Source organism: Sporothrix schenckii, assembly GCF_000961545.1.
Source record: "Sporothrix schenckii 1099-18 chromosome Unknown Cont38, whole genome shotgun sequence".
In the NCBI taxonomy this organism is placed as follows: Eukaryota; Fungi; Ascomycota; class Sordariomycetes; order Ophiostomatales; family Ophiostomataceae; genus Sporothrix; species Sporothrix schenckii.
Genome location: NW_015971139.1, coordinates 1,104,111 through 1,127,495, shown reverse-complemented (window position 1 = coordinate 1,127,495; position 23,385 = coordinate 1,104,111). Strand labels below are relative to the sequence as shown.

Sequence of the window (23,385 nt, the reverse complement as noted above, 5' to 3'; positions counted from 1 at the left end):
GCTAGGCCCGACACGGGGACTGGAGAAAGCGTTACTAAATGCAAAGGCTCGAGTTCGCATACAACTCGCCTTCAACCTCTCACCGTATTTTCTTGAAATGGTCCCGTTCTATTTAATGCGAATTGACGTACAGTGTTTTTGGGGTTTGTATTTTTGCAAACTGGCTGTGTTTTTTTTAGTCGCTGGTTAGGCTTTGCGATACTCGGAAACGCATCGCACAATGCCCGTCTACGTAGATAGAAGAAAGAGGTGAAGAGAGCAAAAAGGAAAAACAAAAAAAAAGAGGAGGCAAATTAGGCAATTAAAAAGCATCCGAAGCCAAGAAAAGAATAATTCCAGAACCAGTAAAAGCGAAAGCAAAAGCTCCCAGACAAGACTAACATCAAAGGATAAGCAACGCAAATGCAAGCCCGACCCATACAACACGCTTAATGCTCAAGCAGCCGCAGACTGCCCTGGACAACGACATTCTCCAGGATCGAGCCAGGTGGGATGTCGATGGTGCTGCCCTCCGTGGCCACAATGATCACTGTGCCCTTCAGAGTCACACCACGTCCCAGATTGACGGCACCAGTGATGGTGAGGTGGTCCAGCTCGATGATCTTGGGGATGGAAGGAATGTGCTTTGAGAAGTCGGAAACCTTCTTGAAGTCGCTGCCCAGCTTGATCAGCGGTGCATCACCGAAGCGGTTGGAGCTCATCTGCAACTGGCCGTGCTTGACGGTGTACAGATCCGATTTGACCAGCATCAGATCAGAGCAGGTCTTGACGGGCAGGAAACGCCGACGCGGTACGTTGACACCGTGCGCGTTGTGGAAGTGGCGAATGGCGGCACCGACGGCGGTCTCCAGCTGGATAATCGAGATGTCGGACTCGCCTTTCTTGTCACCGGGGATGGTCTTGCCGTTGGGAATGATCTCCATCGCCAGCTCGTCGTTCTCAACGACACGCTTCACAGCCTTGACGTTCATCCAGATGTTGTTGGTGTTAAAGTAGCGGAACTTCTTGATGGACTTGAACTCGTTGACGTGCTCCTTGGGCACCTGCGCAATCTCCAGCAGACGGACCGAGCCGTCATAATCAATAATGGTGCCACCCTTGACATCGGCCTTTGTCTTGTTGGTGAGCTCCATGAGATACTCGGACTTGGTCTCGACCATGTGCTGCAAGATGCGCAGGTCGACAACCGCACCCAGGTTGTCGACATTAGAAAGGAAGATGATCTCGATACCGCGCTCAATCAGCTTGTCGAGGACACCCGAGTTGTACAGAGACTCGAACACGTCACCGTGGCCGGGCGGGTACCAGGCGTCGGTAGGGTCGTCAAAGGACTTGGGGACAGGCAGCGAGGAGTCCTTGAAAATGCGGGGGTAGCGGGACTGGTTGAAAGTCAGGATGTCGACGTTGTGACCCTCGTACTTCTTGATGATAGCGGCAGTATCGGCGTCGGTGTTGAACGAGTTCATCAGGATGAAGGGCACGTTGGACCCATAGGTGCGGTTCAGGTACTCGATCTGGCGGACCGACAGGTCGAGGAAGGACATGCCGTCACGGACCTCGATGACGGACTTGGGGCCAACGCAGCCCATAGAGGTACCGAGACCACCGTTGAGCTTGAGGACGGCAAGCTTGTTGAGGAAGGCAACACCCTCGGAGCTGCCAAGGTCGTCGTAGTCGACGACCTGGCCCTGTGCGGGAGGGGCAATACGGTCCCAGTCACTGTTGTAAATGTTAGTTGTGGCTCCGGACCGAACGCAATGTGCCATCCGTGGCGGCTGTCGTTCTCAGACAATACGTACACAGCGTTGCCCTTGGCCTTGTCGTTCAAGTACCGGCGGAAGAGAGCAAAGAAGTTGTCCATCTCCGTCTCAAACAGCTAAGGAAGTGTTAGCATTTCGTCTTGCACCAGAATGCAGGATGAATGGCGGAATCGGACTTGCCTTCTTCTCTGCGGGGTCTGTGACGGTCTCGGCGAGCTCAGTCAGGGCATTGCGCATTTGCGCAGCGGCAATGTTTGTGGACGTGTTTTCGAACGCCTAGAGGATCGCAGTTAAATCGTCAATCGTCTGCCCTGTTTAGCACGGGGGCACGTGTAGAAAATAGAAAGCACAACTTACCATGTGGGACTGAGTCTTGCCATGGTGTCTCTTGCCATCATCGTCGCCGCCAATGCTGTCAGTGGCCTTGATGTGAGAGGGCAGCGAGCTCTTAACGCCGGACATGATTGCAGATGGTGGTGGAGAGGTTTGTTGGAAGTAAACGCTTGCGAGACGAGCGTGGAGGTGCGCGAATCCGGTGGAGGTGTTTGCGCTGCAAGTGGTGATGTAATGAGGGGTGACGGGACGCGCCTTAAAGGTCGGAAGTTAGCTTGGTTTGCGAAATGCAGCACGACAGACAGGAAGAAAGAATTGAAGTGTGCTTCACGATGCGAAAGCAAAAGAGAGTGAATTGCTTCATAAAATGGGGAGAGGGGAGAGCTTTAAAGGGAGGGGTGGCAAAAGCCGGGGAAGGACCAGCAGGGCCTGGTACCTTCTGAAAGTCGAGAAAGGAGGTCGGCGCGAGTTTGGCAGCTTACCGAGAAATTTCTTTTTGCCTTTTTCTTGGTTGCCTCGATCTAGGCCTTTTGATTTTCGTGTTTGGTTACTTTTTGGAGGGAAGAAAGGAAAAGTTAGCTACATTGACGTAATCGACGTGATCGACGCATGAAATCTCATCAAAATGTGACTGCCAGGTTAGGTAGCATCAAATCATTGGACGGAAAAAGCAGCAAAACAACAGTCAATGTTGGGGAGGTCGAGGTTTGCAGGAGGCGGTAAAAGTAAGGCAGGTTGCGCTGAGGGTTTTGGCGGGGGTGTGTTGTGTGGGTTGTGGGTATGCTGCGTGTAAGAGCGACTTTTGAGAGATGTCTGTTTGGTGGAAAAGGCTAAAAGCGGTTGTTGGCGGTCGGGACGAGCGCAGATGCAGCTGCAAGCAGGGCGCAAGCAGGTCGCAAGCAGCCTGCAAGCAGGCTTGCAGGCATTTGAAACCGACAGGCAAAGATGATGCAGGTCGCAACTCTAGTCGGGGGGTTATCGGGATGCCGGCGCTACACTCGCTGGATTGTACCGCTTGTAGTCGTAGGAGGTTTGCGGTTGTTCGGTTCATCGATCTCGTCCATGCCGGTGTGCGTCTTGTGCATGTCTTGGTTGACCCCCAGCTCTGCAGCCGTGTTCTGCAAGTTGTTCTGCAGAGTAGGCCGAGCAAGGGCCGTTCGCCAAGCTGTCTTGTCGGTAAAGAGGCTGCATCGAGAGGCAAGAGAACTCGGTAGGACATGGGGCGCAGGTGGAGGCGAGGGCAAGAACAGAGAAAAGAACACAAACATAGCAGCAACTGGGCAACGGCAACTCACAAGAAACGAAGCTGTGGTAGCAGAGCTTGGAGGCAGAGCTTGGAGGCAGAGCTTGGAGAATCTGGAGATGTGGAAAAGAGAAGGGGAAAAGTCGGAGAGAGGAGAGAAAGAGGAGGAAGGAGGATAGTAAAGAACAAACAGCAGAGAATAAGAGAGGTCCAGAAGCTCGAAACCAGCTTCGGGCAACGAATAGAAAGGGGGCAAACTGTACAGGGGGTTCTGTGAAGAAGTGACAAAGGGAGATTGGAGACTGGGTATGACAGTACGGCAAATAAAAAAGGTCGACAGGGGGGTGGAGGGGGATCGCTGGCAGAAGGTACAAGCTTGGCCGTGGTCGCTACGGTGCAATATTATCTTTCTTCCCTTTTCGGCGCCCTCTTTCCTTTCCGTTTTAGCACTTGCGTGCTCAATGTACGATATTCTTGATATGTGGGTCACTGCCTCTGTAAAGAAAAAGGAAGCCTCGACGATGGCGAGGTGTTTGGATGCAGACTGGGAAGGAATGAACGAGGAGGCTGGCAGGAATGACAAAGAACCCGCGGGAAAAGGAGACGAGCTTGGGAGCTTCTTTCTCCATTTGCCGCCATCCCTCAATAGCTCTTTCCTTTGTAGTGGCACAAAAGTATTACCATGGAGATGGAAAGAGGTCGATGTCACTGTGAGAAGTAAAAGATGGAGCAAATAATACGTTGCGCCTGCCGAGTTATTTTCAGGTATGTCCCGTTTGGGAAATTGCGACAGTCGAGCTCTTCACCTGGCGTCAGTCGCGGTTGCCTCTTGCACTGTCAACGGTGTCAACACTGACCACAAACGGCAGCAACAGCAAGGAGGGGAAGCTCTTTGGTTGCTGGGCGGGGCAAAACCTGATTTGTTGTAAGCTGTATGTTGTATTTTGTTTGCGGCTGTCATTCTTTCCTCATTTTGCCCCTGAAGACGACCCACAGGGCCACTGAGGTGCAAGCCCCACCAGGTACGGCAGCTACGAAATACTTTGTTCGTACCTGCTCCATTCGTTACTGAAACATTTACGTTTGTTCGGGCAATCACAGCGAATGCAGCGAACTTTCCAAGTCCTCACCAAAGGACAGTCCGCTTTCAGCAAGGTCCACCGCTAACGACAGTGCCCAGATATGGCTCTTGAGTTTCAGTGGCATTTTGGCTGGGATGTGCCATTCATTTCCATCGAACCCAACCGGAACGAGGCCCAAGTGGGTGGTCCCCAGAAAAATATCTACTCAGTAATTAATATGACTAGTGAAGCTTCACAGCTAAAGGGAGAGCACGATCCCGTACCTGGGTGTGGCCAGGCGGTGGCATTGGAACGCTAAAAATAAACCAGGAACAGCGCAAATAGGACATCGTTGCCAGGAAATAGCGCGCAATCTGGCCAGGGCCCATTTGTCAAGAACAGATCTAAAATTGCACGATTTGCAAAAGGTCTACCCAATATGTCGTAAATAGATATTGTTCAGAATCTACCACACTCTGCCACATCGTGCAGAATAAAGGAGGAAAAAATGAGATGGTCCTAGATTCCCCGATTTCAACTCCAGACATGGGTGTTGCGGACTTGATTGCATCCCGACAACGGCGGTTCCGCGGCCATTGAAAAAATTTGTCCGCTCTGATCAAAGGATACGAGTCGATTGGCGGGATATGCAAGGCCCAAAGTGAGAGACGCTGCAAGGCGGGTGGCGGGGGCGATGAGGGAGGGTAGCCATGACAGGGAAAGACGGCGCGGGAACTCCCAGAGAGAAAATGTTTGGGAGAAGGAAACACTTTAAAAAAAAAAAGCAATAGCAAAGGAATACGAGGACTTTCCGGGTTGGCTGCACCATTGTCAAACTTTGTCTCCCCTGCGAAAGCCCATTTATGGGAAGAGGACGACAATCCGAAGTGGGAAAAGGGAAAGAAAAGGGAAAGAGATAATAAAAGGCAGCGCCCATTTTGTCTCACGTTTTTGGCCAAATAAACCGCCAGAAGCCTTCCACGTGCAAGGGCAAGACGGCCCAATATTGCGGCGGGCTTTTCAGGAATATCCCCTGAACAACACGTGTGACTTCTGTGTTGTTAGTGCCCAACGACGACGAAATGTCAAATATGCGTCTTATATATTGCCTAGACGTTGTAAGACAATGCAGTGAATGAGAGCCGGTCCAAACGTTATTTTGGAATAATTGTATGATGAAGATAGACGACACCACAAGTGAAGAACTGCATTTTCAAAGGAACGAAACGACCGAGACGAACAAGGAGGCCAAATAAATCACGGGCAAGAAAAGAAATGAATTCACTGATATGCATGGTCTTTTGCGGGATGCAAAGTAACAATATCTCGCCACACGAATATGCAAACAGACAAGTATCATGAAAGCCAAGTCTGCGCCGAGAGACGACACCACTTATGGGGACACCACAGATTCAAACCAAGACAGGCAAGGAACGTGACAGTCATAATAGTATTTATTGAACAATGTTTGGTGCTTGTATCCTTAGAGGTGTACGTCCTCTGGTCTAGCTTTTTTCCTCGCAGATCACAAGCCCCCTTTTTATTTGTATCCGCCTCCTTGGGAATCCAAAAACTCCTTTGCCATATGCAGCCCTTTTTTGTATGTCGGAACAGATGGGACAGAACAAACATCGAGAAAAGGAACAGAAAAGATAAGACCACACAAAACGCAAACCAAACCCGCCTTTTCTTGTACAAGAGAGTCTCCATGCGGTGCTCTCCGTCCTATGTCTTGTCTCTCGTTGGCTTCAGCCGTGAGATACACGATGACAAAGTAAGGACATGCCAACCAAACAACAAACAATAGAACAAGCGGTATGAATGAATGAAGAAAGCAAAATCAACATAAACAATACAATGATGGCGATTACCCAGAGGACATGCTTTTTCCTTTCCTATCCTATTTCTAGTTCCCAGAGTCCTCCGTCCATCTCGTGCCTCTACGCAACTTTGCGTCCCCATTAACATTTTTCTTTCTTCGTGAAGAGCCATGGTGTTTGTTCTTGTTATGGCGTGTCCCGGTGTTTGGGCGACCTTGACCCAGAATGGCGCCTGGCCGTGGGCGTTCGCGACCCAGAATGGCGTCTCGGCGATCTTGATATAGAGTGGCGTCTCGGCGACCGCGATCTAGACCGCGACGGACGCCACCGGTCCGTTTTTGGAGCTCTCGAGCGCTTATCCCGTTCCTCCTAGTACGGGTTGGGTCGCGAGGCCGTGTATTGCTGCTGCTGCTGCTGCCAGGGCGTGGGCCGCAGCCTGTCCCATTCTCGCTGCGGCTGGTAGTCGCGGCGCGGGTCCTTGCGGAAGCTCAGCCGGTCGCCTGTCTCGGCGGCATAGGGTGACGACCTCGACTCGCTGCTGCCGTGGCGGTCGTCGCGACGCAGGTCGCCCAAGAGCCCAGCGCTGCGGCGAAAGGCATCGCGGTCGCGTTCGCGCTCACGTTCACGGTCTCTGCCGCGGTCACCGCCTCGATCACGTTCGCGGTCGCGATTTCTGTCCCGGTCGCGGTCACGCTCACGGTCTCGATCTCGATCCCGGTCGCGGTCGCGGTCGTGGTGCTCATGGCTCTCCCGGCTGTCTCGGCTGTCTCGGTGCTCGTGATCGCGCCGCGAATCCCTGTGACTGTCGCGTTCACTATCAATTTCGCCGTCTTCAAGGTCATCGCGGCTAGACCGATCGGGCCGGCTGCTGCCATTGTTGCTGGTGCTGCCGCCGCCGCTTCCCTTCTCATCTTTGGCCCGGAGCGCTTCGTACATTTTGGAGAGTTGGCTTCCGGACACTGCGACCTCGTTGATAGGCCAAATCGACGACAAAAAGTCCCAAAACCGGGGCATGAGCGCGTCGAGGGTGGCTGCCGGGATGGTCTGATTCTTTTTCAGGCCAATCACGCAGTCGCCAATCTGTCGCAGCTCTTTGCCCATAATCGCAGCACGCTCCTTGGCTTTCTCGACCCGCTCTGGCGTTGTCTCCATAATTGTCTTGAAGTTGTCGCGTACCGGCTTAAGAAGGGACCACATAACTTGCTCGTCGTCCCGGTAATCCAGCTTGCTGTCATCGAGCTTCATGAGCTCTTCGAACCGCAGCACAGCCTTGCTCTGGGCCGCCTTGAGCTGCTCGAGGGTCTCGGCGTCAAGCTTCTTACGCTTTTCCTTGGGCTGGCCGTCCTTGTGGCTGCTTGGTCCCACACCGTTGCTGTCACGGCGGTCGCCGTCGACAATTCGGCGTTGCTTGCGGTCACGATCATTATGATCGTGCTCATGTTTCCGCTTAAAATCGCTCCGAGGTGTCAACAGACGCTCGCCGCCACCGCTGGTGTTATTCTGCGGGCGGAGATTGAGGTAGTCACTGTTCGAGATTGGTCGATCGCGCTGTTCACGGTTCTTCAGCATGCTGGACCGCTTGGCAGGCACCGGCGAGCGGGAGAGATCGTCACCACGGCGGTGGCCGTTGACCGTCTTCTTGCTGCGGTGGTGGTTCTCAACGGCCTTCTGCGCAGCAGCGTCGTTGGAATATTTGGCGAGCAAGACAGAGAGCAGGTATTCCGAGCGGCGAACAAGGTGGACAGCACCGGGCGACGAGATGCTCTTTTCGTCTCCCTTCTTGCGCTCTTCCTTCTTCTCCACGCGATGTTCTTCGAGGAAGAACTTGTCGGCCATGTCTAGTTCCGGGTCGTCGCGGATCTGCGTCCATGCGCCGAAGCCGTAGCGGTCGATGCCCACGAGAAGCATGCCGTCTTCGCGTGCGCCCCACTCGCAAGTGTAGTGAGCAGCTTTGCTGGCGTCGTGAAGCCGGAAGGAGTGAGGGTTACCATGCTCGTCAAGCACCTTGCGAAGAAGACGAAGCTGAGGAGGGCGCTCAACAAGTGTCTCGGCATTGATCTTCTTCACCTCGCCGAAATCGATCAGAACAGCTTTCTTGTCCTTTCTTGCGAGCGCCTTGCCAGCCTTCTCTTGCTCTTCGCGGATGCGCGCGAGGTTGGCGTCGACAGCCTGCTGGCTCATAGAAACAAGGTCCTCGACGACTGATCGCATAAAGTCACGGTCACGGTCCCCCAATCGCGCGTCGGCAATGATCTCTTCGCCGCGGTCCTCAAAGGATCCATAGCGGAACAGGGCGCGAATCAGGTTACGCGTCTCCTTCTCGTTGAGAGGACGGCGGGGATCGCGCAGAGCTGCTTGTCGTTCTTCGTACTCTTCCTGCTCCTGCTTTTCGCGTTGGCGCTTCTTGGCAAGGCGGTCCGCCCGGTCAGAGTCGTTGACGGCCGCGGCGTTCCTCTTCTTGAGGGTCGCCCGTCTCGGCGCGTTCTCTTCCATTGCCTTGTTGAGATACTCCTCGTGTAGGCGCTTCTCTTCCTCAGACTTGATGACAGCGAGTTTATCGGCAGGGATAATCTGGTCCCAGTCTAGGGCAAGCTCGTCCACCTTAACATCGGTAACTTGCATCCAGTTATCCCAGTCGATGCCACCGGAACTCAGATTCAGCTTGTCGTCGACATTGGTCTTGGTAACCTCAGCGTTCTCGAGGATGCTGTCGATATCCAGCTGCTCGAGCTTTTCTTGGTTTCCAGACTGCTCAAACAAGTTCTGCGAGCGCATCTTGAGAATCCACTGGATGTCCTCGGCCGTCTTGGCCTCGTCTATCTTCAAGCCCTTCTCTTTGAACTGCTCCCGCAATTCTTTGCCTTCGTCCGTAACGCCTGCCTGAATCGTCAGGTACTCAAGGAACAACTTGTTTCGGGCGCGTTTGATGACTTCCTCCTCAATGGTTTGCTTTGCGACGAGGCGGTAGACGTTGACCGGGCGCTTTTGGCCGATACGATGCGCACGCGCCATGGCCTGCAAATCAGCTTGAGGGTTCCAGTCGGAGTCGTAGATGATGACCGTGTCGGCGGTCATAAGGTTAATGCCAAGACCACCAGCACGGGTGGAGAGAAGGAAGCAGAAGTCGTCACTGCCCTCGGCATTGAAATGGTCGATGGCCATACGGCGCGGACCGGCGGGGATAGTGCCGTCAAGACGTTGGAACGTGTGGCCACGGACACGGAGATAATCGCTTAGAAGGTCAAGCATTTTCACCATCTGACTGAAGATGAGGACACGGTGGTTGTCCTTCTTGAGCTTTGTCAGAAGCTGGTCAAGAAGCATCATCTTACCACTGCTGGCAATGAGACCCTTGATTTGGTCTTCTCGGCGCTCGCTGCCCTTGAGAACGCTCTCTTCAACGCCGGGAAACAGGTAAGGATGATTGCTGACTTTCTTCAGCTCCATCATGATGTTCAGCAGCGATTGCTTCTGGCCACCACTTGCGTCGCTGAGGGCGGCGTAGTTGCGAGTCAGAATGTTCTTGTAATAGTCCAGTTGAACATCCGAAAGCTCGACACGAATGATCTTTTCCGTCTTGGGCGGCAGGTCTGACTCGACTGTTTCCTTGGTCCGGCGTAGAATAAAGGGAGCGATGGCTGCGTGGAAGCTTGTAAGCTTCTCTTGCGTCTCACGGCGCTTGTCATCGTCATCGTTCTCTTCCTCTGTCTTTTGATCTGCCATTCCAAGCTGGACGAGGTCATCGTCGATGACGACCTTGCCAGGGTTGAGGAAATCAAGAAGGGCCGAGAGCTCGTGCAAGTTATTCTGTATTGGCGTACCGGTAATGAGGACGCGGCATGGGATGTTGAAGCTGACAAGGCGGCTGTAGAGCTGCGACTCACGGTTCTTGAGACGGTGCGCCTCGTCGACAGCCAATACCTGCCACTTGATGCTCTTAAGGAACTCCCAGTCCTGCAGAATGAAGTCGTACGAAGTGACGAGGACGTTGAACTTGTGCTTCTTGGGGTTGCCGTCGACAAGCAGTTCGTAGTCGCGGATCACATTGCGCGCGGATTCAGGGCCAAGGTAAACGACGTAGTTCAGATCGGGCGCCCAATGGTTGAAGGTGTCGCACCACGCAGGGATGACGCTGAGGGGCGCAACGACGAGGAAAGGCCCTTCTTGTCCACGGTCGTTGCGTAGCCAGCTGAGGAAGGATACAGACTGTACGGTCTTGCCCAGACCCATCTCGTCGGCGAGGATGACGTTGTTGCCTCGCGTCCAATTCAGGGCAAGGAAGTTGAGACCTTTCATTTGGAACTCGCGGAGCTCACCGTTCTTGATGTAGGACGGCTGGGTGTCAAGCTTCGTCATGCGAGAGCGTGTGTTGAGGCTGGTCTCTGTCCGGTCGGACGTCCAGGATCGAGACGAGCGATCCAAGAACTGGTCGACCTTGTCCTGAGCATGTTCGCTGACAGTCTCCGCAGCTTCCCATGTGCATTCGTCGTATTGGAGGCCCTTCCACTTGATAAAGTATTCGACGCCCTCCTCGCCATTGCGCTTGGCCACAACGCGCTCTACTTTTGTGTAGTCCTCGTGTGCTTGTTCCTCGCGCTCACGGTCGAGCAGCCATTGTTCTCTTTGCTCCGGGCTGTAGTCATCACCACCGAAGCGCATATCGAGCTCGAACTCTACAATCTTACGGTAATAGTTCTCGAGTCGACGAAAGCCACGGAAACCGGCAACAGACGCAGTTGTCTCCCACGTGTCGTGTAAATGGGACTTCCCTTGCCACTTGACGTAGTATTCGTAGTCATGCCGGTTGGAGTCGGGCGTGATGGTGACGCCTTCCTTTTCCCGGTGTCGGACGATCTTCTCGATGTAGGGAGAGTTGTCTTCCACTTCGGGTACCCACTGGACAGGCGTCGTATCGTCTTCGTCGTCCTCAAAATCGCTCTCGTTGTATTTTCCGACAGATACCTGGGCAGCGCGACGGCTGGACCATCTCTTCTCGGCAAAGGCCAGCGACGGTTGGGCTTCCTGCTTGCGGCGCGCCTTCTTTTGAAAGCTGCGGGCACGGGCGCCCCCGTAGTTGTCGGAGTCTGATTCGTCGACAGATGTGTTCCGTGCAGGAGTACCTCGTTTCGAAGCTATATACGGGGATTAAGAGTTAGTTTGTTTACTTTGGCATCAGAAGGAGGAGTAAGTCGGAAGTGGTGTGGGGCTATAGGCAACAAAGAAGAATGAGGAGGGATTTAAATGAAGCAATGGCAAGTGCATGACTATGGGTGTAGATAGGCAAAGACAGAATCGGCCTGAAGGTACAGAAGCGTATAATGAGGGGCGTAGAGCATACATTGGCGTGATGTCTCGAGCAGCCGTCGTGGCTTCGGCTTCCGGCGAACCACGGGCTGGTCGTCTGAGTCGTCATCGTCCGACACCTAGGACACAATTAGTTACCCAAAGCAGGACGTTGGAAGAGACAGTAAAGCGTGGTTTACTTACAATCTTACGCCGCAGTACGGGCCGTGACTGTAGATTGTGGTTAGCAATGTTGAGGAGAGCCGGGGTACCGGCGGCGGTGAGAAGCGGAAAGGAGCCTTACACTACGCCGCAACCCGTAGAGTTCTGGGTTGCTCCGCATGTATTCATCCTCAGCAAGCATTGCGCTTGCCTTCCGTTTTGGCGCGTGACCAGAGTCACTCGAGGCCGGACTTTCCTCATCGCGGTCAAGGGCGGCGACGTCTAGGTCGGGATCCGCGTCGGCATCAGCATCGGCATCAGCGTCGCTTTGTGCGTCGTCAAAGTCGGCGTCGTCCGAGGTATCGTTGTCGCTAGGCTCCGACGGCTCGTCTTCAAAGTCATTCGCGACAGCTAGATCATCGTCTTCTTCGTCGTCATCGTACTCTTCTGGTGCCGCAGATGCCGAAGAGGATGCCGCGTTTGTATATGTGGTGGGCTCGACGTCGGACAGGTCGCTGTCGCTCAGGTGGCCAGCAGTGCCATTTGCCGTGGGTGTTTCGGGTGCCGGAGACGCGTGTCCATTGACTGGACTCGATGCTGGCGAGGCCGACATGTTTAGACACGTGATCCTATGATATCTGGTGATGGACGGCGAGGTCAGCATGATGCGGCCAAGGACGGTGAGGTTTTTCCGGTACGGAGGATGTGCAGGGCAAACAAGGGGATTTTACGCGATATAACGACAGCAAAAGCGCATAACACGTCAGATCAATTCACGAATAGGCACCGGACACGACCTGTCGCATCGCTTTGATGGATCGCGACGCTCAACGAGGCTGGGAGATGACAGTGAGGCATTGCGGATGCCCAGGCAAGAAGCAACGGCAGCCAGTATGACCGTGGCATCCGCAGCAGCAAACCATAGCCCCCAAAACACGTCGAAACGCCCAGATCACTTCGCGACAGGATACATCCGAGATGGGCCCGATGCAGGTCGTCGCTATTTTGGTGATGATCGATGGCCAATGTACAGCGAAAAAACGCAGTAGGGCAACAGATGCCCCCAGGGCAAAACGCACAGTGTCTTGCAAAGCACAGATGAATCGACGTACCATTTAAGAATATTCAACGACCTCCAGGTCGAGAACAAGGTCTAAGCCCGCTCGAGGTTTATAGTCGTTGCCGGTGATGATGTGGTGGAGGAATGGCGGTTGTCAGTATGGGGAATCTAGCGAGTGACTTTGATGTGTGTGATAAAAGTGTGGTGTCAACTGCGAGAAGGACGGAGAATTGCATTTCAGCTAAGGGACCAGGGCGAGAAAAAAGTGGAAAGCGCCAGCAAAAAAGAGTCAAGGCTTTTACCAGACTTTAATCCAATCACAGGCAATTGTTTGCTTATGTAATCCAATGCAGACCCGTTTTTACAGTGCTTGACTCGCTAAAGAGTGTTCAACATCTATATGCGGCTAGCTGAACTGGCGCCTGCCTCTGTCTCTATTAAACGGAAGGAACGAAGGGCCTGCAACTTCCCGAAGCACAATAAGAAGCACTGCCACGAGCTCGCTCAGAATAGGTTTTTATCGCTATGCTGCTTGCCAAAGACGTCCAAGAAACACAGCGCGCTTTAGCCACATGGCTACCACAATAATAGCACGCTGCATGTTCACGTTGCATTTAGTGACTAGCCGCCAATGTATGTCGTAGAGGCATGTTATATATCATTGACCAATGGGTCAGGGTCCAATTGAAGAAGCGGCTATGTTTGGCCTCTGTTTTGGAAAGCGCGACCTGCAAATGTAATAATGAGACCTCTTCGCATAACAGTCTACTGGATTGAGTGCTGCATTGGCTGCATAGTGTGTTTATTTTCGCGGCATTAAGCGTTCTGAAAGTCAAAGCTTAGAGCATAATTCAATCACTCCATATCAGAAGAAATCGGTGACCGTAAAATATGTTGCTGCAAACAGACGTTCATGGCTGTGCCGCGTCTTGCTGGTCCGGAAAAACTTGTAGCGCGAATAAGCTTACTCATCTTGGAAGACAGCCTATCACTCGCCCCTAAATCTCGATGACTCGAACAGGCAGGTTCCTGCCCACCGCCGTTTGCGAGACGGAAGCCCCGCATAGCACCCTAGCGCGACTGCCCTGTCCCTCACCACAAAAAAAAATTGGCTATTGTGGATTGTCGCCATCATCGTTGTTTCCGACCTTACTTTGGCCTCACTTTGCTTCTGTTTCCCGCCTTTCTTTACTCCTTCGTCGTTTACGTCCCGACAGCCCTCTTTTCCACCGCCATTTCGCAGGACGTTTGCATTCAATTTTGTTCTATTTCGTTTCCTTGAACGTTCGCAACACGTGCTGCCATTCATTCCTGTCGCATATCAAACTACCCCGCCAAACTCAACGACCTCCACGAGAAGTCGCATTAAAGCCATCGACATGTCTGACAAGTTGACTCGGTGCGTATTATGGACCCAGGGTGTAGACGAGAATGCGGCTGTACTCAAGAGAAGCATATACTAATAGTTTTCTGCCTACAGTGTTGCTATTGTTAGCAGCGACAAGGTGTGTACCGCCAGTCCTCCTCCTGCGCCCGTTGAGCACTCTTGAACGACCGACTCCACGAACACATCACCGTCGGCCCAATGGAGGATAAACGGATAGGGGGACTACAGGAAATAGAGAAGGTGTGCTTTGAAATTCGACCGTTGCTGACGTTATGCTCCCCTGCATGTTTAGTGCAAACCCAAGGTACGTCCGTCGTCATGGAACAAAATCAATTCACCGGAAGTCAAGCTAACTGTTGTTTTCTTTCAGAAATGTCGCCAGGAGTGTAAGAAGTCCTGCCCTGTTGTGCGCAGCGGCAAGCTGTGTATCGAGGTCACGCCTGAGTCCCGCATCGCGTTCCTGTCCGAGAGCCTGTGTATTGGTTGCGGTATCTGCCCCAAGAAATGTCCCTTTGGTGCCATCAACATCATCAACCTGCCCACCAACCTCGAATCCCAGGTCACGCACAGATACTCGGCCAACAGCTTCAAGCTGCACCGCCTGCCCACGCCGCGACCGGGCCAGGTCCTTGGTCTTGTGGGAACAAACGGTATCGGCAAGAGTACGGCGCTCAAGATCCTCAGTGGCAAGCTCAAGCCCAACCTGGGCAAGTACGACAACCCGCCCGACTGGGAGGACGTCATCAAGTACTTCCGTGGCTCTGAGCTGCAAAACTACTTCACGAAGCTGCTGGAGGACGACCTCAAGGCCGTTGTCAAGCCGCAGTACGTCGATCAGATTCCCAAGGCCATCCGCGGCCCCAACAAGTCGGTCCAGTTCCTGATCGAGAGCCGCGCATCGCTCGACAACCTGGACGAGGTGCTGGACACGCTTGAGCTGCGCCACATTTACGACCGTGACGTCTCGCTCCTCTCTGGTGGTGAGCTGCAGCGTTTCGCCATCGGCACTGTTTGCGTGCAGAATGCGGACGTCTATATGTTCGATGAGCCGTCGTCGTACCTCGATGTCAAGCAGCGCCTGTCGGCTGCCCGCATCATCCGCTCGCTTCTGCGGAGCGATGATTACGTCATTGTCGTCGAGCACGATTTGTCCGTGCTCGACTACCTCTCCGACTACATTTGCGTGCTGTACGGTCAGCCGGCTGTGTATGGTGTCGTGACGCTGCCGCACTCCGTGCGCGAGGGTATCAACATCTTCCTCGACGGCCACATCCCGACAGAGAACCTGCGGTTCCGTAACGAGTCGTTGACGTTCAAGCTGTCGGAGGGCGCCGACGAATTCATTGCCGATCGTTCTCGCGCATTCCACTACCCCAAGATGGAGAAAACCATGGGCAACTTCAAGCTACAGATTGACTCTGGCGACTTCACCGACTCGGAGATTCTCGTGCTCATGGGCGAGAACGGTACGGGCAAGACCACCTTCTGTCGCCTGCTTGCCGGCGCCCTGAAGCCGGACGGCACCAGTCGTGTACCGGAGATGAAGATCAGCATGAAGCCGCAGACCATCACACCCAAGTTCGACGGTACCGTGCGCCAGCTGTTCTTCAAGAAGATCCGTCCCGCCTTCCTCTCGCCCCAGTTCCAAACTGACGTTGTCAAGCCGCTCAAACTTGACGACTTTATCGATCAGGAGGTGAAGAACCTGTCAGGTGGTGAACTGCAGCGTGTCGCCATTGTTCTAGCCTTGGGTCTGCCTGCCGACATCTACCTGATTGACGAGCCGTCCGCCTACCTTGATTCCGAGCAGCGTATCATTGCCGCGCGTGTCATCAAGCGCTTCATCATGCACGCCAAGAAAACGGCGTTCATTGTCGAGCACGATTTCATCATGGCGACGTACCTGGCAGACCGTGTCATTGTCTTTGACGGTCAGCCGGGTATCAACGCTCATGCCAACGCGCCCGAGTCGCTGCTGACGGGCTGCAACACGTTCTTGAAGAACCTGGACGTCACGTTCCGTCGCGACCCGACCAACTACCGACCTCGTATCAACAAGAGCAACTCGCAGCTCGACCAGGAGCAGAAGGCCGCCGGCAACTACGTGAGTTCATGCCTCTATCCCTTTATAAACCCATCGTTTATGCAAACTAACAAAAACACAGTTCTTCCTGGAAGAGGACAACAGCAAAGCGTTATGAAGGGCGCCCTAAAGGGCTCTTTCAACGAACGTGTGCACGTGCAGACGGTCTTGTCCAGATGGACCGTCCGGCCGTCTTCCCAAGCGTCCGAGCCGACGCATGACCCGCGCCGCGGAGTTTCTCACGAGACGGACAGCGGCGCCGAGGATGATTGCAACCGCGACAACGACAACATGACGACCGGCAGCTCGATGGCGTCTGCTACCATGGCCAACGGTACGCGCCACGGTGGTAATGATGGCAATGACCAGGGCGGCGACGATGATGAGCCAGAGGGCTAACATCGGCTGACGGCAGTCTATCCCCTGTTGCCTGGTCCTACAGTGATTTCGAACCTGCGCGAGACCCTCACCGAGGAGATGACGCTTGTTACAACGCAGTAGATTGAGGGGCAATGGACCAAGTAGGATGACTGCCGTCGGGGAGGTGGAAAGCGGACGGGACCGGGGACGGATACCTAGGTATCAATTAGTGAAGACCAAAACGAGTCGATTTAAAACAGGTTCTGCGCAGATAGCAAAATGCAAGGCAACAATTCATTTGTATTTTTTTTTTACAAAAAAAAACAAAAAACGGATTCACTAGGTTATATCGTAGATTCACTTTGCCACAAGACCTTTATAAACATATGCTACATTTTATTTATTACGAATCCTTGCGGAATAGAATAGATGTGTGGTCGAAGCTAATTAGTTTGCAACAGTCAAGAAAACTCCTTGTCCTAGTTTTCCCGTAAACAAAACTTGACCCCGTGCTTTTCGATTTTAAAGCAAACAAAACCAGAAAAAAAAAAGCAATAGCAAGACCGATACGTACTGAAAATAAGAATAAAGAACGAATACAGGGAGATGGAGGGAGGCAGAAAAATCTGCTTAGGCCCTCTCCCACCTAGCGCTTTGATGCTTATTTTATTCCCTGGTCGTGAGTTACCACCTCATGCACACAACCAGACGACAAGAAAAAAATCGAAAAGAAACTTAGTCTTCTTCAATCTCGCCCTCCTCGCTGCCGCTGTGCATGTCTTCTCCGTGCGCGCCAGCGGCAGCGGCGGCGCTTTTCGACTTCGGCTTTGTGGCCTTTGCAGTCGTCAATTTGGACTTTCCGTTGTCGCCGGCTGCCGCGGTCGGAGCAGACGAGGGCGCTGCGGGAGTGCTGGCCCGCGTCAAAGGTGTCCGCTCGCGCGGTGAGTCGCGCCGCAGACGCTTGGAGTCGCGCGAGTCGCGGCGGTCGGCAGCATCGTCGTCTTCCCTAGTGCGACGGCGGACCGAAGGCGGCTTGTCGTCGCCATAGTTGAGCTCGGCAGGATTCCGGTCGGCGAGGCGACGCCGGTACTGCCGCTCACGCTCTTCCTCGCGTTCCCGCCGTTCGCGATCGTAGTGGCTTTCTGTGTCGCCACGTAGATGATCCCGGTCACGGTCCCGGTCGCGTTCGCGATCGCGTTCGCGTTCTCTGTCACGATCGCGCTCTCGGTCCCGGTCTCGTTCCCGATCACGGTCGCGCAGCCGATCCCGGTCCCGGTCCCGATCCCGCTCTCGATCACGGATATAATCACGATCGCGGTCTCTGTCGCGCCGGTCCCGGTCTCTGTCTCGGTCACCACGCGACCGGTCGCGTTCCCGGTCCCGCCCGTCAAGGCTCTCGGCAGCCACGCTCGATTTGCGGTAGTTGCGTTCACGCTCGGCCATGGCGCGACGACGGTCGGCCTCGTAGGAGTCGGCCTCGGGTGAGTGAGAGCGGCCACCGAGACGGGAACCACGGTGACGTCGGTCTCGATCCCGGTCCCGATCCCGGTCACGCTCCCGGTCCCGGTCACGCTCACGGTCGTCTACCGAGCGATCTCGGCGATCGCGACGCTGCTTGATCCGTTCTTTATCACGCTCGCCGACGTCATCATCCCTGTCACGGAGGCGACGCACGTACTTGTCAAAGGCGGCCTCACGAGCCTCATCGGACGAGACAGCCAAATATTCTTCACTCTTCTGGAGACGGGGTTTCACCTTGTCGTAGGTATCCGTGGCCGTGAGGGGCGGATCCACGCGTTTTAACAGGGCGCGGAAGTCGTCCAGCGCCCGGCGTTGCAGGCGGTCGTCGTCGGATCGCTTCTCCTTTCTCCTTTCTTGCAGCTGGTAAGGTTAGTAAGAAGTGATAAAGAAAGAAATAAAGAAATAAATAAAAACAAGAGAGAACGGAAGGGGTCATGACTTACTCGCTCGAAAATTAGTGCAAGAACCTCTCGGTCAATGTTAGCAGTCCGGCGATCGTCTTTCATCACATCAAGGAAGGAGTCAAACGTCGTCTTGGGCGTGACCTCAAAGTGCTTGTCGTCGATGACGTCCTCGACGTCGTTGCGGGTGCCGCGCAGGGCACGCTGCTCCTCGTCAACGAGGTCCCAGAACAGCTCCTGGGGCGTGGAGCCGGCGCTCTGGCCGACGAGGGCAAGGTAGCGCGGGTCGTGCTGAACGAGCGGGAAGATCTGTGACCACTTGCTGCTAGCCTTGATCTTGCCGTCGCGGGCCAGGTCGCCCAGCAGAGCGGCAAAGGCCTCGCGGTTCTTGCGCTCGCGGCGCAGCTTGGCCGTCTTTTCTTGCTGGCGGGCGTCGTTGAAGGTCCGCTCGAGGGCCTTCATGTGGTTTTGAAACACGGTCAGGACATCAAACTTGCTGAGAGACTGGTACTTCTCGTCATTCACAAAGGGCGGCGTGGCCTCGATGATGGGGCGCGCGTCAGCCCAGCGGGTGTAGGGCTCGAGGTTGAGCTTGGGCAGCAGCTCGACGAGCCCGTCCATGGCGGTCTTGCGGGCGGCAGTGCGCTGCTCGCGGTGGGCGCGGCGCAGCTCGTCAACGTAGTCGTCAAACAGCTGGCGGCGCTCGGCCTCGCTGCTGGTAGAGCGGAAGATGGTCTCGCCCTCGATCATGGGCCGCGCTGTCCTCCAGTGAGTAGAATGCTTGATTTCCGGGTGGCTCTTGAGCATGGTAGCGAAGTCGGCACGTAGCTTGGTGAGCCGCTCCTTGGCGCGCTCCTTGTCGTTGGCAATGACCTCTGTGCAGTATTTGTCGAACGCGGCGCGACGGGCCTTGGCGTCGCGGATGGCGCGGTACTGTGGGTCGCGCACAATGGCACGCAGGGTTTGTTCCCAGGACCAGTCGGGCTGGACACCGCTGCGCCGCAGGAGCTTGACGAACGCGGCCTCGGCCTCTTCGGCGTTGGGGTAGTCGGGCAGGTTGTCGCTGTTGGTCGGGACGAGCGCGCCCGCGGCGCTCGGTGCGTCGTGGCCGTTGCCATAAGCCAGCTGGCGGGATTCGGGTATGTTCTCGCGGTAGTCGCGCTGGTAGTCGCGTCGGTCGCGCTGGGCAGCTGGTCCCGTCGGGATGGCCACGGGGGTGCTGTGATCGTGACAACGGTCAGCCAGAGCCACAATGTGAGTTGTCGCAAACACAAACACAATGCATAGGAGGTGGGTACGTACGCTGGAGTTGCTGGAGTTGAGTCGTGACCGAGTGCCTTTTTGTACGCTTCGGGCATATCCCACGAGCTCTTCTGGGTCTCGGTGTTGAACCAGTACTTGCGACCGCCCTCGGCCGTGTACTCCTTCCACGGCTGATTTAGAAGGGCTCGCTATGCATCACGTTAGAACAAACTGCACTGCCACGGGGAGAACAACCCATCGTCGTCCATCGTCATCCATCGTCATCCATCGTCATCCATCATCACCCGTCGTCTCTGCAACGTACCTCGACTGGCGTCAACATCTCCTCCGGCTTTGTCCATTGCGTCTTGCCCATCGCCGCATTGTGGTAGTAGACACGTCCATCAGCGTTGCGGTACTCGACCCAGCCGGCAACGGCCGATGTCGCAACGGCCGCCGGTGCAGCAGCTCCGGCTGCAGGCGATTGCTCGCCGTTTGCGCCGCTCATGGTGGCTGGCAAGGGCGCAGGCTGTCCGATGCTAAAAAAACGCGTAATAAACAAATCGCTGTCGCAATCGTATCGAGAAATGGAGATAAGATGCAGTATAAAGTTTCGGGGCCGGCCTCGGTGCCGTACGTGCGCCGTGTGATGAAATGCAATTCGTAACAATAGCTGGTGGCCCCGACAGGACGACGCTGGAAACGACGTTGGAAACAAACCTTTTCAGCCTCGTGCAGTTTAATCTCCTTCCCCAGCAATCGCGCCTACAGCTGGTCGATTTTTTTTAGTCTAGGTCACGTGTGGTTCTAAATTGCGTTTGTTGGTGCAAAATAGGCTAACTAACGACAGTATTTTGTATGTCCAAGAAATAAGGCACCTGCAGCCTCTTCCTTGAGTACTCAGTAAACATGACTGCTATTTACAAGCAAATAGTATCAATTCCCATAATCCGTACAAATAATTTGTAACCTGGGCGAAATACTTTTACTTGTCTTTGCTAACACAAACCGGCCCACCGTGTTGCCGCCCTGCACGGAGCAAACCCTGCGACGGGCTTCGTTATGGCAACTCCAGCTTTAACAAGCGGCGGCATCCGACTGATCACCTCATAGCCATCCATCCACCAGTGACGCGTCAAATTGAGGCGACTGACGCGCATGGCCCGCTTCCCGTGGTCATGTCCTGTCGCAGATGTGTTGTTTCGAACCGAATATGATGGTGCTGCCTGTGTTGCTCGGCCATCGAATCGCCGATTAATAAGAACAAGATTTGGCTGTGCCACAGTGATGTGTACCTTTGTCTGTTTGCGCGTTCTTATGCCTCGTGCTCTCCTACAAACGCCGTTCATCTTATTGATGACCTGTACGAAGATTGCTTCATTGGTATGGTTTTGTTTTTTCTCGCTCCTCTTCGTGTTGGGCGAAAGGTAGCTTCATGTGTATATTTTTTTGTACGAGGACGAATAAATAAAAACCAGGAATAATCTAAGAACATTAAACACTAAATGACTTACTGCGAACAGTATCATATCCGAACCAGAACCTTGCGCCTGTCTAGAAACCAATTCCGATGCTCTGTCCCTCCCTTTCATCTATCACATCCCGGGTGCAACATGTATATCCGTGTTGGGTGGCCTTGTAAGTAGTTGGCCATTAACTTGTTTCCTCCCGACTCATACATCGCATAGTAAAAATACAACCACAGACCCTTATTATACGTCGTCGTCTATGTAGTCAGCAGATCTTGCACACTCATCCCTCTTCCTGCTGCATTGCCGTTTCCAGCACCATTGCCACTACCGCCACTGACGCTTCCACTGACGCTTCCCGACGTACCGCGACGATCGCTGTTCAACATCAGCAACGCCGCCGTCGCCTCCTGGTCCATGTCTCGCTGTGGCAGGAGGGCCGGACTCGTCAACGTCGAACCGGAAACAGATGCAGCCGCACTGGATGTTCCTGCGCCACCAATGTTGGGGAGACCGGCGCCGCCACCGCTAGCGCCGTACAAAAACGGCGACGCAGCTGTCGAGAGTGGCAGAGACGGCAATGGGTGCTGCTGCGGACCAAAGGCTGGCGACGTCTGGGCAGAGATCGTAAAGCCGCCGCCAGAAGGGTAGCTGAAGCTGCCGTAGTGGCGACGGTGAGCGTCATTGCTGGCCGCTGCTGCTGTAAGCGAGGCTGAAACAGCAGCTGCCAGGGACGGTGAATAACGTGATGACTCCGTGGAGGACTGTGAGTTGTGACGGGCGTCCTGTTGGTGCGACTGTCGTCCAAAAGCAGATTGTGGTCTATCTTGGGCAAGCAGGGCTGGCGACGAAGAGGCTGTGTGCTGTCTCTGCGGCCGCCGACGACTACTGGCGGTATTCTTGTGTGCGTTCATATCCTCATCGCCCAGCTCATCGTCGTCTTTTTCCGACTCATCGTCCTCCTCTGCCTCTTCTTCTTCATCATCGTCGTCGTCGTCTCCCCTGCCTCTCCGGTTCGGATGCACGTCGTTGTCGTCATCGTCTGGCCCACCGGTACCTGTCATCTCCACATCGGGTGATATTGACTCCTCCGTATATGTGGTGGAGCGATATTGGTGTGGTTGCGTGTTGGGTGAGAGTGGTGGGAAGTTGGAATGCTGGTGTTGGTGTTGCTGCTCGCTTTCACGCTGTGCCTTCAATGTGGCCACGCAGTCTTCAAGGTACCGCACGTACTCGATCGACGCCTGCAAGATGGCCAGCTTGTGCATCTCGCCTGTGCACGCCGGTATCATACCTTTGAGCACGGCGAACTCCTCGTTCATCTTGGACCGCCGCCTCCGTTCGATCAAGCTGTGCGCTGTCTTGCGAGCAATTTTGCGACCCGCAGCACTGGTAGCAGACGGCTGTTTTTTCTTTGAGGCTGTTGTTGTCGCCGAGGCGGGAGTTTCGGTAGCCGCAGAGTCTTCTGCAGCAGCGGCAGCAGTGGCTGCCGCGGCCGCTGCCGCCGCACTATTTCTGCTGCCCTTTGTAGTCGAGGCTGAGCTTGACGTTCCTGTAGGCACAGGAGCCGGTCCTTCGATTTTATCTTTCGTATCCTTCGCATCTTTCCCACTACCCTTCCCAGCTCCAGAGTTGGCTGCTGTCCGTGGCTTCATTTGAATGATCTTGCGTGACCGTGTAGGCGGTGGAGGTAGAGCGAAGGCATCCTTGGCGGACGATGTCGACGCAGTTGTAGTAGTCTGGGCTTGGGCATGTGCCTGTGCTTGTATCTGGGCCTGAACCTGTGCCTGAGCTTGCAAGGCAGAAGACCGCCGGCGGGACTTGACCGTCTCCGCGGCTTGGACAGGGTATGCGGTTTTGGAGGAAGGCGATGACGAGGATGGTCGTTTTGTGCCCGTCGAGACAGCTGGAGGTTTGCTGCTGGGCTCAATGGGAGGTGACAACATGTTGGTGTCGGCGTTCGTAGCCGTCGCACTTGTAGGGGTCGTGGCGGTGTGACTTCCCTTGTTGTTGCCGCTACCAGCAGCGCTGACGAGGGCCGGCGGCGGAAGCTCAAAGGCCATCTGCAAGGAGGTCAGCTCCTTGGAGCCATCCTGGCCTTGGATGTCAGTCGAAGACGCCGGCGTCGGCGGTAATGTTGCTCGCGGCATTGTAGAGGATATGAAGAGAGCCGAGTGGTGAGGTAAGGTTTTTGAGTTGA

General features: G+C 54.6%; 7 protein-coding genes across 7 annotated transcripts; 1 reads left to right on the top strand and 6 right to left on the bottom strand.

The window, feature by feature from the left end:
• Nucleotides 1-428: 428 nt before the first annotated feature.
• SPSK_06278 (UTP--glucose-1-phosphate uridylyltransferase) lies at nucleotides 429-1,861 on the bottom strand (the record flags this gene model as incomplete). Its single annotated transcript, XM_016732984.1, has 2 exons — nucleotides 429-1,719; nucleotides 1,800-1,861. 2 exons carry the CDS (start codon nucleotides 1,859-1,861, stop codon nucleotides 429-431), a joined length of 1,353 nt encoding a protein of 450 aa, XP_016592095.1.
• A 7-nt stretch (nucleotides 1,862-1,868) lies between these two features.
• On the bottom strand, nucleotides 1,869-2,222 carry SPSK_06752 (uncharacterized protein; the record flags this gene model as incomplete). Its single annotated transcript, XM_016733449.1, has 2 exons — nucleotides 1,869-2,036; nucleotides 2,118-2,222. The coding sequence occupies 2 exons, from the start codon at nucleotides 2,220-2,222 to the stop codon at nucleotides 1,869-1,871; spliced, it is 273 nt and encodes a 90-aa protein (XP_016592094.1).
• An 863-nt stretch (nucleotides 2,223-3,085) lies between these two features.
• Nucleotides 3,086-3,361, bottom strand: SPSK_06790 (uncharacterized protein; the record flags this gene model as incomplete). The annotated part of the gene is made up of 1 exon (XM_016733485.1): nucleotides 3,086-3,361. The coding sequence occupies one exon, from the start codon at nucleotides 3,359-3,361 to the stop codon at nucleotides 3,086-3,088; it is 276 nt and encodes a 91-aa protein (XP_016592093.1).
• Nucleotides 3,362-6,586: 3,225 nt separating this feature from the next.
• On the bottom strand, nucleotides 6,587-12,326 carry SPSK_05810 (chromodomain-helicase-DNA-binding protein 1; the record flags this gene model as incomplete). Its single annotated transcript, XM_016732521.1, has 4 exons — nucleotides 6,587-11,349; nucleotides 11,556-11,640; nucleotides 11,705-11,731; nucleotides 11,805-12,326. 4 exons carry the CDS (start codon nucleotides 12,324-12,326, stop codon nucleotides 6,587-6,589), a joined length of 5,397 nt encoding a protein of 1,798 aa, XP_016592092.1.
• A 1,981-nt stretch (nucleotides 12,327-14,307) lies between these two features.
• SPSK_06003 (ATP-binding protein cassette, sub-family E, member 1) lies at nucleotides 14,308-16,591 on the top strand (the record flags this gene model as incomplete). The annotated part of the gene is made up of 3 exons (XM_016732711.1): nucleotides 14,308-14,349; nucleotides 14,402-14,413; nucleotides 14,480-16,591. The coding sequence occupies 3 exons, from the start codon at nucleotides 14,308-14,310 to the stop codon at nucleotides 16,589-16,591; spliced, it is 2,166 nt and encodes a 721-aa protein (XP_016592091.1).
• A 696-nt stretch (nucleotides 16,592-17,287) lies between these two features.
• SPSK_05916 (pre-mRNA-processing factor 40) lies at nucleotides 17,288-20,224 on the bottom strand (the record flags this gene model as incomplete). Its single annotated transcript, XM_016732624.1, has 4 exons — nucleotides 17,288-18,433; nucleotides 18,517-19,693; nucleotides 19,777-19,925; nucleotides 20,042-20,224. 4 exons carry the CDS (start codon nucleotides 20,222-20,224, stop codon nucleotides 17,288-17,290), a joined length of 2,655 nt encoding a protein of 884 aa, XP_016592090.1.
• A 1,218-nt stretch (nucleotides 20,225-21,442) lies between these two features.
• On the bottom strand, nucleotides 21,443-23,335 carry SPSK_06101 (uncharacterized protein; the record flags this gene model as incomplete). Its single annotated transcript, XM_016732808.1, has 1 exon — nucleotides 21,443-23,335. One exon carries the CDS (start codon nucleotides 23,333-23,335, stop codon nucleotides 21,443-21,445), a length of 1,893 nt encoding a protein of 630 aa, XP_016592089.1.
• Between the last annotated feature and the right edge of the window lie 50 nt (nucleotides 23,336-23,385).